This window comes from Pezoporus occidentalis, unplaced genomic scaffold (genome assembly GCF_034315485.1).
Source record: "Pezoporus occidentalis ecotype Australia unplaced genomic scaffold, CSIRO_AGI_Poc_V1 ctg110, whole genome shotgun sequence".
NCBI classification, from domain to species: domain Eukaryota; kingdom Metazoa; phylum Chordata; class Aves; order Psittaciformes; family Psittacidae; genus Pezoporus; species Pezoporus occidentalis.
The window spans coordinates 655,150-682,289 of NW_026912887.1; the positions used below are offsets into that span (position 1 = coordinate 655,150).

The 27,140-nt window shown below is 42.0% G+C and overlaps 1 protein-coding gene across 9 annotated transcripts in view; it reads right to left on the minus strand.

Annotated features, from left to right (window-relative positions):
• AUTS2 (activator of transcription and developmental regulator AUTS2) overlaps window positions 1-27,140 on the minus strand; it is a 733,730-nt gene that overhangs the window by 202,863 nt on the left and 503,727 nt on the right. For all 9 annotated transcript variants that reach the window (XM_062631898.1, XM_062631917.1, XM_062631889.1 and 6 more), the window contains one exon: window positions 26,027-26,056. In XM_062631898.1, the coding sequence (XP_062487882.1) occupies window positions 26,027-26,056 (30 nt within the window). The remainder of the gene's footprint in view (window positions 1-26,026; window positions 26,057-27,140) is intronic.

Below are 27,140 nucleotides of genomic sequence, written 5' to 3' on the forward strand. Positions count from 1 at the left end.
ACTGATGGCAATGACAGAAGAAGGAAAATAACTGCAGAGAATGGGATGCAAAGAATTCATAAATTTACTGAAAGGGAATATCTGAAAAAGAGAAATTGCCTTCCCAGACTATACAATGCACGGCAGTGTATAGAACTCCTTGGGTCACCAGAGAGGACGGCATTTCTGCACCCTGAATTACCCTTGTGATCTCAAGTGGAAACCATCTTATAGGCACTGAATGCACATTAAACACTTGAGCTTTTCATCGTATAATTTGATAATCACACCAACTACACTATCAGGCAAAAGTCTCCCAAGTACTTTAAATATGTTAATGAACCCAGATTTTATCTATAGTCTTATACAGCTTGCACAAATCTATAAATAGGCTTATCTCAGGGTTATTGCTGCTATAAATTAATTATGGAAATGTCAACCAAATCAGGTACATGCCAAAGGAGTAATGGGGAGAGCAGTGATTTGCAACAGAAGATTCAGATACGAGGTGACCTGCATGAAGGGTTCAGAGCCCCTGGCAGCAGTCCACGAGCTTCGGGGAATTTAACCTTGAAGAATATACTTAAAATTGGTTTTCATAGGAGTAATTGACAGTGGCTGAAGAAGTGGACTGAGTTAGGGAAGAGTTATTGTGTTGTTTTCTTTTAGTATCTCATTCCTTAAGCCACAGTTGTTTCTTTTTAGACACTGGGGGCTGCAGAGTAAAGGGTTGGGGGGGTTGGTTTTATATTTGGAGGTTTTCTCAGAGAGGACAGGCAAGGGAATGGAGATTAGGGGCCTTAATGTACGTTACTTACCTTTACTGAACTATGCCAAAGCTAGGAATGAAATACAGTTATTTAAAAGGAAAATCCCAGCCAAATAAAAATTACTGGTTTCTCACTTAGATTTCAATAACTACTTGTTTTTAAGGATAACAACAGAAGTATGCGACTCCTGAGTATTACTAGACGTTTCACATGTGCATCTCTGCACTTGCACTAATTCTAACCCAAACGGTACTCTGGTTGAGAGACCTTTCAGAGCACAACAGCTACTTTAGATGCTAAATGCCATGTTACTTGAACTATTTATTCTTTATACTGAGAGTGGACCTGTGAGCCCTGGCTGTGGATAAGGACTCTTCTTACGACATCGGTCGCTTCACAAACTGAACAAAAGGATCATGCATGCCCCAAGCACTTAGTAATCAAAAAGGAAACATCCTTTACCTTCCAGAGTTTATTCCTATCCTTTTGATTTCATCAGAAGACAGTTTTAGAAGGGTTTTTTAATTATTATTATTTCTGCTTTTCTTATAATAGTTTGATAACACTACTGAGGAAATGATAAAGAAGAAAGTAGGACATTAGTGAGCAAAATACCACATCATAATATGGCAGCAATGTCAAAGCTGAGACACGTTAAAAATCTATGTATATTGTCTCAGTGCAGAAAGTTCAATGCAAGGAGCTGTTGATTATATACAGCTTCAAGATAAAACCCCGCAAGAAAAAAGAAACCACACTTTTACACTGATTAGTATTTGCAGTCTTTGTGTCTCTATTCCTATTCTGCTATAGCCAATCCAAAGCTGTTACAGAACTCATCCCAAACAGCTTGTAAAACCCAGAATCTCTTTCAATAGGAATTTTGGTATTGTTCTGGGTAACAGAATTGTGTCTCCCAGCTAGTATCCACTTCTGTGTGCCTGAAACATAAATAAATCCTTGAAAGAGGCTGCTTCCAGAATATCAAATAATCTGAGGATACTTGTGGGGCCTTTATTCTTCTGGCTACATCAATATAAATGGATTAAACAAAATGCTTTCTATTGCTAGGTAGGCCACGGTGCTCTAGCTGCTTCAATATAGATCTGATTGTAATGATCTGGGGGCCTCGTGAACTGCAGGCTACATTATTACACCTCACTACTCCTGAACATGAGCTGCAGAGAGTGGCCAATGCAATGACAACCAGATGGACCGTTTATCAGGTTCATGTCTCCTGACCACAGCAAACCTCAAATATCAGGAATCTGTCAAGACTCAGGCTGAGAGTCTCAAGATGCTCTACAGAAATGATCAAATTGCTAAAGGAAATACCTCTTAGCTGCAGGAAAACCCTGCCAAGCAGGCACAGCCTCCAGCAACATCAGTATGAAGTAAGAAAATGCCCAGAAGAGGACTGAGATTCCCTATGTAACACCGTTAGTGCCACAAATCACAAGTGGGAAGACACAATGTCCAAAGACCTGACTATCTCAAAGGAAAACGGCACTGAATTTCTTCCTCGTGATTAATAAGACATGAAAGAGGTTGAATGAAATAAAGACTGTTCCACAGGCCAGGAGGCAGAAAGGAATGAAGTCATCAACAAGCCATTTATGGACTATTGTTATTTGGATGGAGTTCTCCTGTGTCACAGGAGCAGCATATCACCTACACGCTATTTAAATACAGATTCAGCCTCTGAATGAGGAAACACCACTTCAGTGGGGCTTAGATTCTTTGCACTGAAAGAGCTTCAACCATAACACACACTTGCCCTTAGAAGACAAAAGCACAAGAGCAGCGAACATTTTGTGAAATCCTGAAAAGTAACTATCATTTATAAATTCATTTATAAATACACTTCCTCATCTACTGCAAGAGGGTGTTACATACCAGCACCTCAGTCAAGCTTACAGACAAAGCCTGTACAAAGCTTGTGCAGTTCCTCCAACAACAGCATGGGATGCATGAAACCTCTGGTTGCCTTGCCCTGACTCGTGTTTTACACAGTAAATGGTCAACCTTTCACTCAACCCCTACACGTTTCTTTTCCCTTGGTCCCTATAAATCTTTAGCTAAGACTCCAAAATGTTTGTTCCTCACAAAAGACATCACCACCACCATAGGTACAGCTCTCAAATTGCCTTATGATTTCTAGCAGTGTCACTGTATTTGTGGACGCCAGCACGGAAAGCAGTACTGGACTGTTCTGTGATCCCTTTCCATAACCTCCTGCCATAGATATGTGATACAGGCTCCAACTTGTTGCTGTCCTGGCAGCAGTATTATTGTACTCTTATGGAAAGCATTTAGAGAATAACTTGTGATGCAGGATTCAAGGAGCCTGGAAATATAGATTAAAATATCACCTCATAGTCATGATGTCCCTATTTATTGCTCCTAAAATTTTAACTAGGTTGAACTGGGCAGACAAACCTGTGGAGAGAGTGTAGAGATTGATCCTCCGCCATTCTCAATGACCTGGTCAAAACTACTGCTCATAAACAGAGCAGGGATTTGCTAACTATGCAGCTTTGAGGCCAAGCCATTCTGGCTTATTCAGAACAGGCTAACAACTACTCTGGTTACATCCTGGAATTCATAAAACTTTTGAAAGTGTTATATTGGTCTTGTAAAAGTGGAATGTGTGTGTAGTATATCCTAAAGACGTCTAAATGTTAAGTATTTCACATAAGGCTGTGGAAAAAGCTTGTCTGCCCCCCCCCCGTTTTGGCATTAAATGCTATTCATGGATAATGAAAAACAGAGAAGTACAGGCCTGCATACCTAAAGATCAGCCTGAGGTTGGGAAGAGTGAGCTTAATTGCAATAGATGCTATGGACAGCCCAAATCTCATACCCAGAGGAGAGTGGGAGAAACTGTGGAGCTTGATTCATGACATTCAGGTGCTTCTAGGTCCTGATCCAAACCCACTGAAAACCTCCGAAAGCTTTCACTGGGCTTTGGATTCCGTTTTTAGCATGAACAACTATGCTTATGCTGTTTGGGGATGTGATGAATGATTAATATTGCTGCTGACCTGGCTGATGTAGTGGAAGGAATGACCAATATCTTCTTGAAACTAGGGCTTGAACAGTGGTTAAAGACTTCTGAAAACATAAAGGAGGAGTTTTCTTTTCCGTGTCTTAAGGCTAGGGAGGATTCACATGGATGTTTATCCAAGCTAGGAAAGGACTGAATCTTCTTTATTCTTTTTAGAAAACTACAGGTGAAATATATTTCCCTTATGGCTCTAAGACTAGCAAGAAAAATGGAATGAATAAACATGAAATGTGGAAAGTCCACGCTATTGCACTACAGTAAATGAGGCGACTTAAAACTGGTATTTTCCATTAAAAAATACGCTTTGGCCATCTCTGAGAAAATACAGTTCACTGTCATTTAGCTCTTACCAGCAGCCCTAAAGGAATGTAGAATTATCTGTCTTGGAATGAATAAAGGCTGTCCTGAGCCAGAAAATGAGTCCAAGGCTGAAGAGACAGAGTCTACCCAATCTCATGTGAAGCTTAACCCTGAGGATGCTCTCTGTCTCCAGACACAGGCATACATCCTGCACAAAGGACAAGATCCATCTCATACTCAACAGGTTCATAAGGACATTTTAGTCCTTTTATTCCCCAAAAGCCACAGACAGTGCTGTACTGCAACTGGTCAACCATGTTCTAATTAAGCAATAGTAGCTTTAGGAGAGGCTATTTCCTGGGGATTAATGACCAACAGAGAAGCAGTTGATGATCTGAGGCACATTAATGCCAGTTAGTCATTAATCCCCAGCTATATCCTGCATCTAAGTCATTACAGATATTATTAGACTGGGGTACAGTCTCCTTGTGTGGATACATATTATTGGTTTGAGTGCTTGTTGTTGCAAGGCTTTGCTGCTGCTTGTAAGCTGAGGGCGAGACAGGAGGAAGTAATGTTTCTGATATGAAGGTTTAAGCCTCAGAACACCAAACTTCCTCTATGAGTTCAGGTAAGCTCCCCTAATCTCTCTGCAACTAAATCACATCAACTTGAAAGGGAAGAAAAGATTACCTATCTACAAGATATGCAAATAATCCATCAGCAATGCAAGCTTCCAGTTGCCAGGGTATCACACTGCTTACCCACCTCCCACTTTGCTTCAAAACGGATTAAAAGGGAAAAGACAAAAAAGATGAGAACAAGGAATGGCTGAAGTACTGTAACACAGAGAAAGGTACATTGCACCCTCGGTGGTTTGCTACCTTATGTGCCACACAAACATACAGCTGAGACTGCTCCTTTACAGTGCTTGTGAGGTAGCATCCACCTGGAAAGCACAGGGAAGAGCAGTGGATTCAGGGAAGTGGTGCCAACAACCCACCACTTGGCAGTTTCTCTCTGGATGAAGCACACATGGGATGACCCAGCCTGAGTGTTTCCATTGCCTTTGTACCTGAAAATCTCCTCTGAACTAGGAGTCAGGGCCAGGCAGTTTATACTCACTATAGGTGGTGGCACCTTCCCCAGGAACATCAAGGGTAGGGGCAAGTTCCAGCTACTCAGTCTGCCTGTATAAAGTTATTAGTTCTACTACTATTACTTCTAAGTGTAACAAAGACAGCTCCTCCATGCTCTGAACTACATTCTTGTCTCACTGTTGCCTATTAATATCCTCTGCATAGGAGACATCACCCATTGGAGGAGTCTGTCACTCCTTTTTCACTCTCTTGCCTTTCCCTGTCACTGAAGGATATATTCTTTCCTGTTAAAATCCTAACAGTAATCCAGGTTATACAGCCTCTAGGCAATCCTGGCAGCTACGTGGACCAGACATAGCTGGAAGAGAAGGAAGACCCAGCAACCATTTTATGTCTTTGAGCACGTGTAATAAGAATTCCTATTAACTCCAGCACATAGGCTGTGATTTACTTGAATGACAGTACTGGAAAGAGAAACACATGAAAGAGCAGTGTCACATACTAGATCACGTTACCACTGCATCAAGGAGTGCTATACACTACTGATTAACACACTCCTTCAGATAGATGTACTGTTCTGATTCATTCGGCCGAATCAGTGCAAGAGCAGGTATCAAGTTGTGCAGGTATAACTTGCCCACAGCATTCAGGTATGCAGACGTATTCACCTCACAGAGTAACACTGGCAGCAATAAGTAAAAAAATCCAGTTAGTGTCTAAAACTCCCAAGACATCGTACTACTTGGGGAAAGGCAAAAAAGAGGGGAAGAAAATCCCCTCCAAGGCTTGATACCTTGACAACCAACAGGTAACACTTTGCTTTTATTGTCTCCAAAGTAATGGGAAAGAGAGAAGAGCTGAGTGGGTGCCTCAGTGAGCGGCTTCACAACAGGAATAAGACATTGCAGCATGCAGCATGTCTTACACCTCCTCCTCTCAGATCTCCCAGGGCTGCTCACTGCATTGGCAGCACACATGCTGCCACCAAGTCCTGGACTTGGACAAGGTCACTGGACAAGGTCACATCACATTGGAGCTGGTTACAGGTTACCCAGTGAAGCTGTGGCTGCCCCATCCCTGGCAGTGTTCAAGGCCAGGTTGGACACAGGGGCTTGGAGCAACCTGCCCTAGGGGAAGGTGTCCCTGTGAGTGGCAGGCAGTTGGAAGCGGATGAGCTTTAACCCAAACCATTCTGTAATTCCATAATTCTATGACAGAAGAAATCCTGGAACAGTTGGGTAGGCACAGAGGGCACCCAATCTACTGCAGGCAAGGTATGGATTTCCAGGGGTGATATACACTGGGGAAGGGGTACACATACACTGGAGAAACAGCCTCTTTGGAAGAAGAGTATGATTGACTTACCTCACCTCCACCCTTTGCAGGAGAGAAAGGAATTATCCCCAGGAGCCTCTCCATGGAGCGGAGCCTGGTGGCACATTCCACCTCATGCGTATCTTGTTTATTCTAAGTGGAGCTACAAATCTGTCGAGTGAGCATTTTGTTTTGATTAAAAATTAATAGCAGCTTTTGACCCAGGTGGATTAATTTCACTTGCAGTGAGTATCAAGTTAATTGACACAAACTACTGTCAGGTGAAAGAACCAATTAGCAAACTGTGAAGAGGACTCCTCTCCCCCTCCTTTCTCCTTTCCCTCCTTCCTCTTCTCCCCCAAATGTTGTTTTGACTAAAGGGTTTTTTTACCCTTCAACAGAAAAAAATCATCTCAGCAGAATGAGATTAATCACTTAACAAAGAGAGGAACAAAAGAAAGCAGAGGGTGGGGCAGTGAAGAGGAGGGAGCTCCCACCTTTCATGCCCAGGGTCTGCTGGAAGGTGCTGAAGAGGAGGGCTTGGGGAAGAGCCCTGTGCTTGCCTCTGGGCTTGTGGAGGGTTGTTCTCACCAAGGAACTGCCACTTAAATTATCAGTCATCAGGGTTTGGAGCATAGTTGGGGTTTACTGCAGTTTGGTAAAGGTCTTGGATAAGACACTATCACAGAATCCCAGATGGGTTTGGGTTGAAAGGGACCTTAAAGCTCATCCAGTTCCAACCCCTGCCACTCACAGGGACCCCTTCCACTAGAGCAGGTTGCTCCAAGCCCCTGTGTCCAACCTGGCCTTGAACACTGCCAGGGATGGGGCAGCCACAGCTTCTCTGGGCACCCTGTGCCAGCACCTCAGCACCCTCACAGGGAAGAACTTCTGCCTTAGATCCAACCTGAACTTCCCCTCTTTCAGTTTGAACCCATCCCCCTTGTCCTACCCTCCTTGTCTCTAAGGAAGAGTCCCTCTCCAGCATCCTTGTAGCCCCCTTCAGACACTGGAAGCTGCTCTGAGGTCTCCACGCAGCTTCTCTTCTCCAGGCTGAACAGCCCCAATTTTCTCAGCCTGCCTTTATATGGGAGGTGCTTGGCAGCAAGGTCACTGGAGTAAAGGGAAGGCAGAATCCACCCAGAGCATGCTGTAACAGCGCAGGGTTCAATACACCAGCAAGAGCCACAAAAATATCTCCCAGTCTCATCTCTTATATTTAAATCAGTAGTTTTCTATAAATAGGAGCATGGGTTAGCCTAGGAAAATCAAAGTAGCTCCTTATTTAACGCTAGTTAAATGTAAGCCAGCCCAGCCTTCCCTGGGTGAGCTTTATGGATTGCTCTGCAGAGCCTGGAACAGGAGGCTGGCAGAAAGGGCTGGCAGAAAGGGCCAGTGTTTGGCCATGACCCGTATCAGGGAAATGGAATCATGCTTTCCAGTCTACTTTCCGTCAGCACAGTGATTAGGAACTCAGGGGCACATTTTCTAGGAGCAAAGTGACTTATGTTTCCAAGTATCATTTTCAAACTGTCTTGTGCTAGTGAAGGTAAATCCCTGCAGAAAGAGGTGGCATAAAAAGCAAGTTAGACATGCAACTCCTATTAAAATCAAGGCGAGCTGGCTGCCTGATTTGCTTTTGTCCTTCTGAAAACCCTCTAAGAAGCCTGTTTACATCTCCAGGTACCCAAATGCCATCTACAGCTCTTGTCCTTAGGAATGAGCGTGATTTGGACATCTACACATCCTATTTAGAAAATTAAATCCTGTCTCCTAGATTGTGTGGCTGGGTTTGAAAATCTATTCCAAGCTGCTAATACTGTGGCTTAAGTTTTATTATAGAAGTTGCTTATCTAGGCAAATATTTTCAGTTACATATATTTTTTCCTTTACTTACAGATGTTGTACTTACAGAACTCCATTTATCCTCCTGAGACTGTTTGTTCAAATCATTGTTTTACATCCTTAGCCACTATTCTACCCCGGGGACCAGCTACAAGCTTTTCCCATTATTAATTTTTTATTCAAAGAAATGGCTGAAAGATCCACTGGGGGGGGGGGGGGGGGGGGGGGGGGGGAGGGAAAGGGAGAAAAGGGGAGAGAAAAAAAGAGAAAAGGAGAGAGAAGAAAGGAGAAAAGGGGATAGAGGAAGATTTTTCCTGGACAGCAGAAGACAAGTGGCCTACTTCTTCACCAGGACCTTGTCTGATTTCTCGCACATCTGAAAACCCTTCTCAAATGCTGTCATCCCCACCTGATAATGATGTGCACTACTGCAGGAGGGAGAAGATCCCATTCAGTCTCCGCACAGGGGAAGAACGATGCCATTCACTGCAGGGGAATACCCCTGGCACTGCCTGTCAGCTGCTCAGATATGCAGATGTAGAACAGACAGATGAATACGATGACAAGAACTAAGGAAACCTCTAAATAAAGGTGCGAAATACTTAAAACAGAGACAGGAAGGGTTTGCAATAAGCTAAAAGGTTCCCCTCCCCGGAGGAGGGCTGCCTGCCCTGAGCCTTTATGCAGCACCATCGATTCATTAGCAGAGCTGTGCCTGAAAACCCTGTCACTGCACAATGTGTGTCCACTCATTACCTGCAGGCTCCCAGTGATCCTGCGCTGGGGAAGGACTACAACCATACCTGGCTGCCTCTGACATCCAGAGAACTCAGTGAAAATGAAAGGAGGAAATTGCAATTCAATCCAGTGCATATGGAGAATAAAGAGACAACATTTCATACGCACCAGCTTAGCCTTCCTTTGGTTTATGTTAAAGAATATACAGTATTAGCTGCCCTTCCCTCTTAGGAAATGAGCAGCGTAAGTAATGGAAATCAATAAAGAACTGTCGTGTGTGTTACTGCAATCTGTCTACATTTAGGTGATTCCTGTTATGTCCTGTATCTTACCAAGGGGGAAAAGCAATTGTTCAAATGAAACCAGGTGACAAATCCTCCCTATCATTTTTTCCCTTCATGTCTTCACAATCAGAGCAGTGATCTGAAAAGCCACAAAGATATCTCAGCATTAAGCATTTCAGCACTCCCAAGAAATGCTTAACCTGAAGTAACAAGCTAACAAAAGATCCCCGCATTTCTTCAAGGGCATCAGATGAGATCTGGCTGGCTACTGGATATTAAAAGGTACACACAAAAATGCCTGCACATGAATTCACCACCTATAATCCTTCTCATGACAGATGACAATGGTTACACCCCAATCACTTTCTTTCCATTGACTTCAAGACTGCAAGAGATTTGTGTTAAAATTTGCAGGATAAGGTATGATACTGGATTTGTGAGGAGCAAGATCAGGAGAGACTGAGCCTGCCAGGAAGAAGTGCAGTTCATGAGATGGATTGCAGGTTTTTACTTCTCCTGCCTATTGCAGACTCTTCCCTGTTAAGTGCCATGACACTCGAGCAAGGGCACCGAGATAATTCTTTATCCCAGATATAAAAATGGGGGAGAACAAACATGCCCAGGTTTTCAATTGGATTTTAGCCACAAAGTCAGGCAGCCTGACCTGAACTATGATCGTCTGAGGGACACAAATGATACAGCCCCGGCAGTTCATGTTCAAGGAGCTCTTCCACTGACTGCAAATTAAAGGAAAGGGTCAGCTTCGTTTAGTGATAACTTCTGTCTTCATTTCATGCTCAGAGGATAGCGCTCAGGCTAGAGCTGATGCAAATCAAGGAAGCACAGTGGTAATCGGTGTTAGACTGATTTATAACAACTGAAAATCTAGCCCCTTACAAGGTCAATATTAGCAAAAGAAAGGAGGGGATGTGATGGTACTTACTGTGCATTTTATAAGTAAAGGCACTCCACAGCAAGTACCTTCCATGGGAATCTTTCATCAGGCTTTCTGAGTATTTCTCCTGTTCAAAAGCAGGGGTGGAGGGAACCACACGCACATGAATATGAATCTTTGTAATTAATTAAAGAGCTCTTCAAAATGTGCTTTCTCTTGAATTCTGTTTTTCCTGCCTCACTGTTTCATTGTTCTTCATGTCCTTAGAAATGGATCCTATTAGCGGCAATCAGTTAAACAAACTTAGGATGGCTTATGCTTAGCAGATTACTAGGGCCTTTTTCCTTTCAGATCTGTTACAAATGTGAATTGCTATTTCTGTACTTCTGAAAACGTGCCCAGAAGTTTTATCACACAGGCGTTTCTGCATGAAGGTGAATTAAAGTATCTGTCTCTGCAACAGGTTCTCAATTGGTACTGAATTGAACACACACACACCCACCTCCCATCATTCATCACATTTACTGAAATCCAGAAAACTGCAGCAGTTGGTCATTATCTAAAAGAGAAAAATGGCTTTAACAGTATCTACAGATAAGCATGAATGCCTCCTACTAAAAGAATCTATTCCTAACTAGTTCTTGGTATTTCAGTTAAATGAAATCACATATCTGATTATCCTGGAACCTTTTTTTCTGCTGGTAAGCCCTGAGTAAGCAGTCACACGAAAAAGCACTGGAGTTCTTAAATGAGAATCTCTAGGAAGGCTCATTTTGCTGATTTACGTCACTTAGATGGCAGAGGTAAAACTATCTGGTGTGACACAGAGGAACGGGTGATGATTCACAGCGTACCTGACCAGTTAAGCTATTGCAATGGCCAGATTCCAACTTAGAAGGTACAGAAAATACTCTTTCTATGATATCCGTTTGATACGACAATCTCTATTTGAGTATTCCAGAACACAATTTAACTGGTGAAGTGAGTCCTCTCTCTTTGTTTTACATTACACTCAAATTCTTCAGATGACATTGAATCAAAACCTCCCCTTCCTTTGATGTGCATTTTTCCTGGGTATGTAAACTATAGTTTATAGGTAATAACAGACATTTGAGATTAGAAGAACATTTCAAACACAGGAATGACTACAGCTTGTATTTTGCTTTTATGCTAGATCCCAGCTTTCCAAATTAAAAACACAGACAAATAGAAATCCCCAACAACTACAGCAGGTTTTGCTGCTCTTTTTGTAGTTATTGGCAATGGCCAAAGAACGAGATCACACCTACAAACCTGTTCTTCCTCACCTGGAAGCAGATCAGCAAGTCTGCAGTTTCAGAGAGCCACTTCCTGTTAATATAAAGGCAATTTCTCTGGGTAACAAAGCCATGTACCTTTGGCAGTAAGCCAGGAAGCTTAAAGAGAAACCTTGAATTCTGAAAACATAATAGACAAGGGACTCGGCTTAAGAAAAGATTTCATCTATCAACTAACAAGAGGCTGGGGTCATGAAGGAGGGTATTCTTTATACTTGAGAGACCAAGCTAAAAGTCTTAAAACTGTAGGAGAAAGCCTGGGCTGCAATGCTCTCTGTATGTAATGGAGGTTGCAGCTCTGAGAAGGCTTATCATTTCTCCTGACATTCTGACAGAAATGTGTAATACAGAAGTTGAGCTGTGTGGGCAGGTGAAATTATACTAGGCAAGAGGAATCATTTCCATGTGAATCGAAGCGTTTCCTCTTGTCCACTTCCAGCTCTAGATGGTTATTCTCTCTGCTTCCCACAGCTTCACGTTTTTAACAGAAAAGCTTCAGTTTGAAAAGGATGTTATATTGGGGGTGCTTGGGTTTGGTGTTAAAACATCCTTCATACACTACTGAAGTGTGACTTGGTTCTTCCTCATCTGCTGAATTTTGTATGTTTTTCTATGCATTTTTCTTCTACGTATTTCCCTGGTATGGCAAATACTGTGGTAGACGGGTTTGGCTAAAGCCAAGCGCGTTTACATACAGAAAATATTCTTATGAATAAGAATGAACGTATGGAAAAACATGCCATTTCCCCGTGAAAAAGAGCAAAGAGCATTTCCAACTTCAGACCTTCACTTCCATTAGAAAAAGGCATAAAACCTGCTCAGCTAGGCCTCCCTCAGCCTGCTTTGCATGGAGTCAAGAACATGCTCTGCTTTTTCTACTTGTCCCAGAAGCCCAAAGCATCACCTCTTCTGCTTTTCTAGAGTGATGAAATTCACCCCAGAACACAGCCTGAACAACACACCATCATAAACCCTACATCTAGAAAGGAAACCAGTCCACGTAACACCCATGTGCAAAGAAATACACACAGAAGTACTGCTGTATGTACATCCCCTACAGCATTGTGGTCCAGTCTGAGCTACTGTGAAGCACAGGTCCCTGTTGAAATGGATGTAGCTCCTGTACCTTAAACCAGCTGAGTGGCCCTTCTTGCCCAACTCTTTTCCTAAGCTTTTGTTGCCATTCCTAAGAGATATTTGAGTATTTTGCCTAGGTAGGTAGAGTTGTTCCTATTTCCAATTGATTTTTGAAATCAGGGCGCTTGGTGTCATTTAGCACTTTAGAAGAAGTGGACATTAATTAATGGTAAATGACAATAAAAATTTATACTGAATTACATGGGGCATCTGCATTAGTAGACAATGAGTTTGTTCTGATTAATGTTATCACAGGAAGTAGCAGGGAGTTTGTAATGATTTGCTAAAGCAGCCAACTGAAAGCTCTTCAGTCAGGTTTCCCATTAACAAAAACAGGCATTAAATTACTTAAAGACAACCATTAATTTAAATAAGTATTATGTAACCATACACATACATCATGCACAAAAAAGAAGTCACACCATCTAAATCCCCAGAAATACACAGGGGGAAAGCGGTCACCTCTCATTTTCATCCGGAAATCACACCCTGGACCAGTATGTGACCTAGAATCACAGGTCCTGGCATCCCTCACACATGGGAAACAACGCTACGGATTTCAATGGAGGAAATCCCAAATGGCACTAATCTCACCGAGATCTGTCAGATTCATGTGCAGGACAAGGAATTAAGTCATTAGGAAGAAATTCTTCACTATGAGGGTGGTGAGCATGGCAAAGGTTGCCCAGACTGGATGATTTATTTCATTTCTTGTTTTAATTTCCCCTCCAATTCACACAGTCTCATTTATTCGTATCAAAAGATTTGGGAGACAAGGATGGTTTCTCCTCTGTGCTATGAATAGCTCAGTAAGAATCCAATGTGGAAAAGGTTTCTGAGGGCTGCTGTACAGAAACAACAATGCAAAAATAATAAAACATCATGTGGATTTCAGGCTTTAGTTGCACAAAGTCTTCAGTCTTGAACCTTCTGTTTATACTGAAACAGAGCCCCAGACATAGACCATATAATGACTAAGTTCAGAGCTGCTGTTATTCTTGGACCAGGAAAGAGAAACAGAAGCACGGTAGCGATTGCAAAGAAGTCGTGATGGAGCCTCTCCTTCATTGCATTTGTGATGACATATGACAAGGATGAACATCGATCTTCCAGCGTGTTTGTATTTTCCTGGGAGTACAAGATAATATGGATTTCTCCCATATTGAGAACAGCCTTGACTGAACACCCTTGCAATGCCCTCTAAAACTGATCTTATTCAGCCTGCAGCCTGTCTGCTTTATCATGGTGCACTGACACCATCCATCAAAGTGACCCTGGTAACAGAACAAAGAGAAGTGCCTCCGTGCAGGCAGTGGTGGCAATACTTCCTGCCTCTTCAGCTCCTTGAAGTGGAGGGACTGTAAGTGTGTCACAGAAAAACAGCCAAGCCTCTCAGTTCCTGTGATTAGGTAAACTCAAAAGCAGGATGGCCTTGACAGGGCACAAATCTGAGATGATCTAATACCCCCTTTCTCCATGACAGATGTCCTTGGTGGCTGCAGCCACAGGGTATTTTGCACCAGAGATCATTACAAAGATGAGGAAGGCCACACACTCACATGCTGCTGTACTGAGGGCATGGAAATGTCTAAGACAGAGAAACTAAAGTGATCTATTGAGACTGTAAATGACTTGTGCATGCCAGCAACAGAGCAGGGCACATGCGGGAAGACACGAATGCATGAACTGAGGAGATTGCCTGGTTTCAGTGCCCTCCTCCCCACTGCACTCACTTAGAGGGATGTGGGGCTTCCCACTCATGGCTCACCCTGTCTGGTCCCAAATCCTATTCCTCTGCTCTAAAGTACCAGTAATGTCTCTTGTACTCCCCATAGTTGTTAAGACTTCAGAGATTAAAACAAGATAAAAAAGTATAAATTCATTAACAAGAATCACCCCAAAGTGCTGGTGGCACATCAAAATGCTGATAGAAACAGAGTTTTCCAAATGAGGTTACCCATAACAATTTGGCACATACTATCCAAAATTAACTCCTCTCTCCTCCTGCCCAGTCTCTGGCTGAGAATTTGTCCTCAATGGGCAACTCAGAGCCAGTAAAGCAGCCATCTATCAAGCCCCTACAGCAAACAGCACCACCAATGTGTTGCCAGAAGTTAACAGTTTGGAAGTGCTGCATGTGTTACCCCTTCCTAGAACAGCCCCTTTATCTAAGGCTATTACAGAATATCACCCATGCTGCAGTTTGTCTAGGATCTGCTAAATGTTCCTCTATAAATTCATCACGCAGTGCCCATTCACAGCCATGCATTAACTGCTTGCTTTTCTCCAAAAGTAAGGAGTTTGATATGACACATAACTCACCATAAACTCTACAGGATGAAGCAAGTTATTGCATCTTACAGCATAACTGGTTTCTACAAATGATACCCTGGAAAATGACATTATCGCTCAGTGATTTGGTTCAATCTGATTGTTACAGTTAATGTAATAATGTAACTCAATTAGGATGCTTTTGTTATGAATGAACAACCTTGTTTAATACTGTCTGACTGTCCAGAGTCAGCTTAAATGTGATGCTGAGATGGGCTGTGAAGCCCAGAAATTCAGCAGTGCTTTTTAAGAGGAGATACTGGCATGAATTAGAAAGCCCAGGCAATTTTCAAAGGCACAAAGGTCATTTTGGTGCTTTTACTACACGAAAATTCCAAAGCTGGCAGCTTTGTAATGCCTGGAAATGAATCCAGACTTTCAACACAATGCAGAGAAAGGCTTGCAAGAGTCAACACACACAATTTGACTCTCATTTTCAAAGCAAAGCACGTCAGGTTCACCTTAGGCCATGGGTGGTAGCTCATGGTGTGGATACATTCAGAGCCTGGGAGAAGCCGGCCAGTTAAAAGTGAAACATGTTTTGACCTTTTCCCATTTTCATGAGCATTATCCTTCAGAGGTGCTTACAACACGTACGTGGAGTTTCCCATCATACACCAGCCAAGGTAAGGTGCTCTGTTGCTGTTAAGCATTTGGAACATACTCAATCTGCTCTTCTTTGACTCTCAGAACATCTCTGTGTGAAGTAGATAACCCAAGGTTTCGCAAGCCTGATGGTGTGTCCCTCCAACAAACAAACCAGGGGTGACATAGAAAGGTAAAGGCAGAGACTTCCAGAGAAGACAATGCCTTGTCTGTAGGCAGCGTGAGGGAAAAGGGAGGAAGAGGTTATGCAAAACCTGCAGTGCATTAAGAGAAAGATGAAAGTCCAGAAAGGTCCTTACGCTGCTGGTACCTGCAGACCCAAGCCTAACTCAGGCCATGTGTTATTCCCTTCACTTCCACCCCTGTTTGGGGAATTTCTGGAATCTAAGATACACGGTAGCTGTATTTTACCACTTCCAAGTCCCCAGTACCCTTATTCGTGCTGAGCCAGATGGAGAGAAATATGCAGCAACCCAAAGCGGTTTTTGCTGGAATCTTTCTCAATTCGTTGGTGCATGCATTTAATTTCCTGTCTCCTTGTTCTCAGCCTGTCCTTGGATATGTTTGTGAGAAACCTGAGATGGTTACATGTGTTGTGGCCTCCAAGACTCTTAAAAACATGAAATAATTACCATAACTTTGCTATATTTTTTTTTTCTTCTTCTCTTTCTGCATTACTCTCCACAGAAATGTCTCACCTTCTCAGTCCTCAAGCCTAAGGCTCGTTTTATTCAAGGAAATGTGAGAACAGACATTCAGGAATGGGGAGCATACCTCATAGATGATTATAAAATGTGATCTGTGATGAAAAACAGATGTTATTCAATAGCACAAAGCGTATATGAATATTGTACTTGCACAACATAGAGTAACATGCAGTCCTTAAAGAAATGCTTTTTATAATCTAGAAAGTTTGGACATGGCCAAACTCCAAGATCCACAGATTGAATTTCTGTCTGTCTCCATACACACATATCATACGCGCATGATCATTAATACCTACTCCCAAATACACAGATAAAGCATATACCTAATCAACCAACAGCTAATTATAGATGTATTGATCAGGAGAAATGTGCCAGCATGTTTCAGTATGCAGATTTCCTTCCAGGGCATCTGATCTTATTTTTGTGTGGAAGATACGCAGACACTTACGCAAATTAAAAGACATACCTTGAAGACTTCTTAAGCAAGCATCTCATTGCAAACTTTAAGTTTGAAATTCACAGCACCCAGGATAACTTTTCCAAAGGCTGTGTGTGTGCACAGGCACTTACTTCTTTATTGACTTGAAAGAACAATTCTGTTACACTGGAGATCAGTGTGATCTTACTTCCTTCTGCATCAGAGGCACCCTGAAAATCCTGCCTGGCATTCCCACATATTCTAGCACCCCTCATAGAATTACTTTGATAAAAGTTTTGTTACATATAAAAAAAAAAAGAAAGAAGAAAGATGTGACAATAAAATGTGAACAAGCAGAACCCTTGTCATTTGGAATGTCTGGCTGTGATCTAAGCTGCTGGGAAGGCTTTAGGAATTTGCATGTTATCCTTAGAGATGTCTGAAACTGTCTCTTCTGTTTCTTACAGAGCACTGAGCACATCATCAACTTTAATCTTTAATCTCTTCTTTCTCCCTCCTCCCCTACAGAGAATCAAATCCCACAATCTATACACAGATAAAACTCTTGGGCCTAGTAAAGTTGGGCTCCAAGTTCTGCAATGAGGAAAGAAAGATTTATTGCCAGGAATGCGTTACACCAAACCAAAATCTCAAGTCGTCTGTATGTATCACGTCCCAAACCCCTGCCCTAGATGAGACAACAGAAAAAGCAGAGTGCAGCTTGGGTGGCATGATCTGACATGGAGTGATGGACATTCAGGGATACTTTGAACTCAGGCATCTTCTACTAAGAAGCGTATGAGCTGGTAAGTGCTAAGCCCTCACACTTTTCTCACCTCACCATGAATAGAAATGCAATTAAACACTTGCTAAAATAAACCAAAAAGCTGAACAAACCCAAGGTTCTTCATTCTTCCTCCCATCTGCTAATTCACACAAAATAAGGAGTGAGGACAGAAGAGAGCAACTTCCAGGATTTCAAACACCAACACCTACTCACCTCACAGAAATCCTCTATAAAATTATGCACCTCTGCCTGATAGTGTTAGAGGTGTTAGCGCTGCTGTGGGGAGGAGAGCTTGTGGGCAGCTCAAGCCACACGGTATTGCCGATACTTACAAAACCACTAGGAGGCTGCAAGGGAATCATCTTGGGGTACAGATTATGCTTTTTCAAGGAGCATTTAAACCCATGACTATAGTCAGTTTAATCTCTCCTCTTCGTACACATTTCCCTGTATAGCTATACCTCTAACTCTGGATGTCTATATATATAGACAGACACATTGCAAATACTGCACATCTATATAAATAGATACGTGCCATGAAAAGAATACACATTCTTTTCATAATATTATTGTATTTTCATAATGAAATAGCGTATATTATTTTCATAGCACAAACATGTAGACATAAAAATAATATACATGTGTACTGTAGCTGATATTCCAAGATCCTATATTAGAACAGTAATTGCTTATACAAAAATAATAAATTTAAATAATGAATATGTATATGTATTCATTAAATTTAAATTATAAATAATGAATGCTCTGCTACAGTTGTGTATCTGAGTCTGCCTACCGCATATAGGCATAAAGCATAAAATAGAATGCAACGGGAACATACAAATATGACACCAACATTTGCTGTATTTGCATATTCCATATTGGTTATTATGCATCGTGGTACCTGCCTGTTACACACTCACACATTTAATAGTCACGTATCATTCCACTACCCTGGGTATTTTTCCTATTAAGTTTAATTTTCATGCAATGATTTTATCCTTATCCACATCAGTCTGAAAATGATTCTTTTTAAGACCTGATGGCTGAGCAGCTGTATTTTAGGATAGCGATGTGACCGTGTTGGGCCTTCGGAAGCTCAGCATCCCCTAGGAGGAGCAGTGGGGGCCTCTGTGCCCACCTCCCTGCTTTTCAATTCATGATTGTTTACTCAACTGCCAGAAGATGGTCGAAAGCCCTGGGGAGAGCAAAACCTGTTTGGGCCATTGACATTGAGTATCCTTGGTGCAGGAAGTCAGGACCTTCAAGGTATCCATCATTATGCCTGCCTGAAGGCAGGCTGGAGCCAAGGAACTTGCCTGAGAAGCTAGTAAAATTTTAATGCACTCTGTAGTGTGGTCATGTCATACTCAGTTATGGCAAATAATCCCAGATGCCTGCAGAGGTAAAATGGAGCTGTAATGTGCTTGCCTCCTAACCCGAGCTGACAGCAATGATGTACGACTACCATTAGCGGAAAATATCACTTCAACTAACCCATGATCCAGCTCCGCTAAGGGTCACATTATCCATGAGGAACAAATTACACTCCCAAAGTAAATACAAATTTTCTACATGAAATGGGTACAAAAAAAAGGGAAGGGGAGCTGGGTGGAAAGGGGGAGAGGGCAGGGGGAGTGAGGACTGATACGTTACCTATGACAACATGCTGCCGAGTGACAGAGATGATAAAGGACAGGACAAATCACGGGCTGGAGGCTCCGTGGCACAGCCAGCCTGGAGAGCAAGTACCCACGGCTGTAAGCAACGTGTTCGCTCCCCTTAGTGGCAAAGGCATCATCTTTTACAAGGAACACGCTTGGCTCCAATTTTATTACCACTCTAGCTGTACGGACGCTCTGTGTGGCACATCAAATGAATAAAAAGGATCCTTATCTTTCCTCCTAATGGGCCCTAAACAGTAAGAAATACTTCATGATTGCCTGAGCGTTGCTAGCATATAAAGTCTGGGTGATCTTTCACCCTCAGGGCAAGTTTAAGGCGCTGCATTTTCCAGAGTTAAAAAGACAACACCTGGACAAATACGCAGTATAAATCGCACTGATGGGAAACATCCTGGAGCTGCAGAAACAGTTCCAGGGGTAATACTGAGAAACTATTTCTCTAATCCCATCCCTAGCCAAAATAAATATATGCCAAACAGTAAGATATCAGTATCTCATGACCTTAAGTAATTGCTTACAATCGGGTTCTCAAGCCACCGTTTCCCCACAGAGCCTTGTTTGCTAAACATGTTGGCATCCACCATCTAAGGAGCTTTTCCATGAATTCAGCTCCCTCTTATTGTCATATATAATTCTTTTGGCCTTCCAGGAGCACAATGTGCTGCTGCCCAGGGCGTGAGGGCTCAACAGGCCTGACAGCTACTCAGGCTTTTCTACCAGAGAGATCCAGTGTGGGGAGAGATGGCTCCAACCACGAACCCCTCCTGAAGCTCCCACATGAAAGTCCATGCCTATATTGCAGTCAATCCCCTCTTCCTGAACCTCAGGATGTCACAACCCCATAGAAGCTCCATTCCAGTGGTTTTCCCTTCCATTCCCCAGCTGGGAGTGCTGGGGAACATCTCACACAACCTAAGGCTACGCACTACTTTCTCAGGCTCTCTTATTAGACTGGAGTTGATACATCTTATACTTTGAAGTTTTCCTTTAGAAATCATCCCAGTCTTCATATACCTGCACCTGGAGCTGAAGAGTGTAGATAACAGGATGAGAAAATAAATGCTGCTACTGTGCTCAATAAATGCTGAGAGTTCCCTCTATGACCAACATCTTTCAGACCAGGGAAACTGTAATTTATTAGTTATACTCCAGCAATGCATAAACACTGAACTGAAACCCTGGTTGAGTTTTTAGATAGTAAGAAGAATACAGCTATTACTGTATGGCCACAGTGATGGCCATATAAAAGTTGAACTGCCTCCGAGCTATCTACGTGCAACAGCCCTGGCACCATCCAGGTGGACATTTCAAGTGCTACCCAGACTCTTCCCTTCTCTCATGCTTCCCAGGAATGAGGGAAAAAATATCCCCAATAGAGCTTTGTTTCCATACATCCTACTAAAAAATTCCCAAACTAATGCAACTGCCCCCATGAGACTGAATTACACCTGTCTGAAGTTCATGACCAAGCAACTGCACTTATTTAGTGACACTGAAATGCATGGTTTTAAGTAGGCTCATCCCAAACTCTGCTTATAATAAATATATCAGAGCAGTTTTAATTGTGTAAACCAGTTGATTTTCTAAAGCTGGGTTAAAAATTGTGGAGTTTTTTTAACGCAGCCAGGAGCACACTGGAAAGCAAACTATACACAACTGTACAGCAATATACAAACACTTGTACATGTGGATATCAAACTACCAAACACTGAAACAGAGTCTATGTACCAAACCGGGCATCAGACATCTGCCAAAGCACTACTCCAAAATCTCTCTCCAAAGGCCATACACAAAACAGTTGTCCAAAAGCACTTCAAAACCACACATAGGATACAGGCATAAATGCTTTTGTGTGCTTACAGATACACACAAACCCCCCACATTTCCTTGATCTGAGCATACCAGAATGATCTATGATGTTTTCTATGCCATAATCTTTGGTTTATAGCTGGTTTATATCCAATTAAATGTATCAGCATTATCATTAAAAACATTCTGATGGAAGAAACACCATTCCCCAGCTCTCATGGTGCTTTCAAAGCACATTATTTTTCTTTCCTAAGAGCAAAATAACCAAGTCTCACAAGCAACACGCTCCTACCAGCACAGGCTTCTTAAGTGAAGCACAACATCCACCCATCCTAACCCCCTCCAAGCTGGAGTGGAATTTGTTATCCTGTCACTGGTTTAACTGGTCTCTTTTCCCCTCTGTTGCATCGTACACGACCTTCCAAAGCAAAGCCCGTTTCAGTAGAACACTGGGCAGTGCTGGGGCTGCAGCTGTAACGAGCCAGACACTGCTGGCTCCTGGAAGAACATGTCTGAATGGGATTCAAGAGCCTCATCAAGAGAGAACTGCTTGGGTACTACTAAAATATACACAGAATTAAGTCATCAATTGCAGTAATCTTCTAAGTTGTACATGCTATCAAAGTTGGATAAGATTCAAGTGAGAAGCAGGCTTCTCCTCTTGAATCAGATGTAAGTAACCCTGTGCACATTGCAAAGCAGGCCCCCTTGATCAGTGAAATATTTTCCTAAGATGTGAAATATCACTAAAGTGCCTCAGATTGAGCCTTAATTCTAAAATCTGCCTAATTAAAGAGTGGTGAGAAGAAATGGGAGGGATGGTGAATAAAACAGGACCTTACTCCTTACCTCGTCTTTAGCACTTGACATCCATATCAAAGCTGTTTGTACAGCTTTTCAAAACAGGGCTTCCTTTTGGTTCCAGTGTGTTTGCACTTATGGTTTTAATATTGTATTAATTACCATAGGTATCTCTTTAAAGCTTGTATGTAGCTATCAAGATAATACATTTGCACTTAACTTTGGCAGCTGTGCGATAGCTTGCCCTAATTTTAGATTATGAGCTCTGGAGACCTGCTCACTGTAAGACTGACAGACTTTTTAATGGAGAAAATCTGAGCTCCCCTGGGATCCAGACTTCTTTCTGATTCAGTAAGAAATCCCAGTGGCATTTGCTGAAAGGATCCCAGGATGGAAAGTGACATCTCTCTAAGAATTAGCGTTTCACATTCTTATGCAAGTCTCCCAAATCTATTCTCCCTCCACAGACACACTTGTAACCTCGTCAGGTTTTTTAGCAACAGGAGAGCGAAATGCCTACTTTGAGTGCTCCAGTCCGGAGCTGTGTGCCAAATCGGAATGAAGAGGCATGAATCTATATAAATAGACAAATTATCCACCCAAAACATGTCATTTTAAATTGAGATGCTGACACAGCCTTAGCTACAGTACTGCTAAGCAGGGGCTGCTTCATTTTTCAATTAAATATCCTTGTTTCTTTTTCCAGAGAAACCTCTGGAGAAATGTCTCATTTGAGGGCAGACATAGACAGAAAGTGACTCTGTCTGTCGGCTCCCAATTAAAGGCGAGGGAAGATGGATTGGAGGCACAGCCATCACCTAATAGAGATCAGATATCAACAATGATTTACGCAGCCAGATAGATACGTATTCAAGTGTGGAAAAAAAAGTCATACTTACAGCCTAGGAGACATTATTTTTCCTACTCTGTCACCACTCACTATTCATCTGCTCCTCAGCTTCCCATGCCCCGCTCCTTCCTGTGTTCTCCTACTGTGGCCCATCCAGACATGCTTGAACCAACCTGTCTTTCAGCCACCGTGACCTGTCACACACCTTTCATCATACTGATCTGCTGGTTTGTTTTCAAAAGCATTAGCCTATCTTTCTGGATTCCAGGTCTTACTTATTCTAGTAGAAGTATGTGCCTGTCTTGCATTACTTTTACCTCTTGTGGATCTCTTATTTCCCAGGCACATTGAAGGACCAGTGTGGGTTTGCCCTCAAAAATACTAAATGCAGTAAAACTGATTCCATTTTCTGCACAGCAAGCGCAGAATTCATCTGCAGGAATACACCATATTCTGTATACTTCAGGATATCAAACTCTGCAAGACGTAATCCTAAGGAAAAGCAGATCTCCTCCTCCCAGAAACATTTTAGGCAAAGATGTTTCTGGTGGGAGCAGAATAACTCCACAATCCTCAGAACACATTGACCTAGGACCGACCACGAGCAATTTGACAATTCACTGCTAGAACAGCTCCACAGTCAGAGGCTAATACCCTCATCATGATATAAGATGTGTGGGTCAAGGATCTTAAAACTTCTAATCCTGCTGAGCACCCTCAGCTCCTATGGTTATTAATGAAACCTGAGGATGCTGAGCACTATTTATGAAACCATCAATCTCTTGCCCAGAGGTCTGGCACCCTCACTTCTCCCAATGCATTTTGCTTATAGGAATTCTTGGTCCAAAAGAAGAAAAGTTATTTTATTTAAAGCAGGAATTCAAAAATCTTCTGGGTCCTATTGAAAGAGATCTAAAAGATCCTGCCTGTCTGAAGAAAAGAAGTTTCTACTTGTCAGTTAAACAAAGGAATAACGCACAGCCTCCTTTATAGTGTGTACTTTACCTGTCATCCAACAGCCCATTATCATGTCACGGCAGAGTGCACTTTTCTACAGGTCACTTTGTTTAAAATGACATGGATAATGCACATGTCAGCGAGCTGACAGTCCCGACCGTCCTTCAGAGATAAAACCCGCAAGACGAGCGCCTGTTCTTATCTGGGGTACATGCCTTGGTCTATCATCTAAGTCAGGCAGAACATGATTTCTCCAGAGAGCACTTTTTTCATTTCCTGATTTTAAAAAATCAAATAAGCACCATTTGTCTTCATCTGAATATGCCTGACCTGCTCAAATGATGATGTCTCGCATTTTATAACAGGCTACATATGCTGAATTCAAATTAACAGCAGAACAAGGCCTTTAGATCTTTGCCTAGGCTGCCAGAGCAGCCTGAATAAATACACCAGGGTTAGCTGTCGTCTTTTACAACTGGGCCTGAGCTCTGAAATTCAAAGCTTGCTCTGGCTCTGGGATTTGAAAACCACTAAATTATTGGGGATATTTGGATCTGCACTTAATCTCAGTTCATTAGTGGGGAAGACAAAATATAGATCACAGAGATGAAATACACATCTGGTATTTTAAATCCGTCCTGCACAAGTACTGGGATATTCTGTGTGAGGTACAACCTTGAGTCTCCCTTGCTTTGTGTCGTGGAAACTATCCTGAACCAGCACACCACCAGCACCATCCCTCTCTGCCTTTTTATACAGCTACGAGAGAAAAATACTGTGAAATGAGCAGAGGTTTAGCTCTGTAAATGCAGCGGTGGCAGGAAATTACACTTCTAGTTCAGGGTGCCATAAACATGGGAGCTGAATTTTAGTTTATCATCTTCCACTGCATAAGGAACATCCTGAAAATGAATAATCGCTTCACAGGATGGAATGTAATGGTAATGCATTAAAAATTCATCTCTAAAAGTGCAGGTTAATATTCTGTGCAAAAACCCAACAAAACCTCCCCTTTCTGTTGTCACACTGATTAACTCCAGTGATTAGTTCCCTTATGAAAGGGAAATCACTGCGGTTCAAAGTAAATAATGGTTCTTTAACACAGTTAGCAAATTATTAAGAAACATGGGGGAAAAAATCTTTACTTGGGAAATCACTAAAACAAGCTGAAGGGTAGGGCTTTGGTAGTTATGTACAGAATGGGTTGAAAATCTCCTCTGCTTCCTGCTACACAAATCCTATAGAAATCTGATTAAATTAATGAATGGTGATTTCTATATTCATTGTTGGGTTGTGGATTTTACAACGTATTTGTTCTTTTCTGTTGTACAAACTGTGTACCAATTTGGTCATTTCTCTTCTTGGTTTGACCTGGACCTAGCTAACAGAACCACTCATGAAACTCCAAGCAATTCAATGTTCTTCTAGGAATGACATTATCTGACATAATTTTGTCCTCCCCTAACTTCCATCCCCCAATTTATCAAGTGAAAGAGGAGGCAAAAGTGATTACATTATCAAAACATCCCTTAAAGCTCAACGTACAACTGAAAATCACAAAACCCAACCTGCAAATACAGAAATTAGACCAGTTTTTATGCAAGTATTATCTCATTTTCACCAAAGAAGGCAGGTAGATGTTAGTCTGTTCGCAACATTAAATAAGGCATCAAAATGTGCATCAGTATGAATATTACTTCTTCATTACCATTAGTCTTCTGAACAATAAGCAGCATTACAGATCAGTGCCTGACTTTTTCAGTGTGACATTATTCCCTTTTTCCACTTAGGAACCCGAAGTTATCAAGAGAATTATCAGCAAGCTGTATCATTTGACTCAATGTACAGTTTCCAAATGTTGTTTCTGAAAAGACAGATCTGTATATATATCAACCATAACACTTCAATTTGAGTTTGCAGACCCTTGCCTGCAGAGAAGCAAAACAGGCGATAACAGTGGTCAAGTAACTGTTAAAGAGTGCAAATGTGAGGGTTACAAACATATTTGGTTGCTGTTAGAACTTCCCAAGGGAAAATGTTGCCACAGAAAGGGTTGGTAGTGAGACTGGTGTTCATAAACAACCCACACAAACCATGGCATCAATATGCTTGAGGATGAATTGTGGAGCCTCCAAAATATTAATGAGAGTTCTCTTCCCTTGGAAGTGTATTCCAAAATTAAATTAAAGGAAACAAAGTATTTTCATTGTAGAGAGATGCTTTAGATCAATCCCAAAAGAAACTTGGAATAAATAACAGAGTAAGAGGAGTAAGTGAATGCAACAAATCCAACAAATTATTTTTGCTCCCATAGCGATTTCTTTTCTTACCTTTTCTTCTTGATCACTGTCGCTGTCACACTGCAACACAAAAAGAAACAAAGACACAGGTAAGAGAAACTTGTTACAGCAAAAAAGTCAGAGATTTCTATGAAGAAGATGGCTGAAACACTCAAACCCTGTGGCATCAAACCTGGTTCTTTCGGGAAAAAGCTCAATTACTGAAGAGGAGGAAATTTCCCCCCCCACTGTTGTTGAGATGATACACTTGTATGTTTGAAATATGAACAAACTGGACTGAACACCACAAAAGGCATTTGCAATGCCCTCAGTTAGCTCCATTCACTTGCACGGGAGCTGACGGTGCATGAGCACATTAGACTCCAAAACTGGATCAGAGAAGAAGAAAAGCAGTATTAAAGGGCTGTTTTGTTCTCTTCTGACAGACAGCATTTCTCACACTACCTGCTAATACATCGGCTTCAAAGGCTCTGCAGATAGGAGGGTATGGAACCAGCTTTGTCTGTCCCACAAGAGAAACATTTGCAAGGCTCCCATTTATTTTCCAGGACTACTTGGAGGATTCAGCCTTTACTGTTGCTGAACCAAACAATTCAGAGGTCCCAGTGGAAGCCAGAACACGACACATTAATTGATTCACTGAGGTTCTCTGTAATTCAAGCCCAGGTATCACAGTAAACACTTAATAATCCTACAAAATGCTGAACAGTAACAGTAGTGGGTCTTGATATTCATCAAGTGCCATTGCTCCATTTTTTAATAACTTTTACTGTTGTAGAAATACATCGGGACTAGATGAATTGAGTGTCAGTACAGATAAGCATCAGGAAACCACATTAACATTCGCTACAAGTGTAAAAGCTGTGGGACTGTAAGGACCGTGCAACTCCCTGCTCCTCTCAGACACAGGTCTGATTCATCCCATCTAATTCTGGGTGACTATGGAGGGGTCACACTTGGCTACCTCCACAGCAGAAGAATGAGGAAAACACCTCCTTCTGTGTGGTTATTTTTTAACTACAATCTTACACTCCAGAGAACCAGGCTGTGAAGCTCATTCAAGGATGAACCAACACCTCTGCAGACCTAATGGCAGATGGTTCGAAGGACACCATGAGATCACTAAAGAGGAGAATCAGGCTTC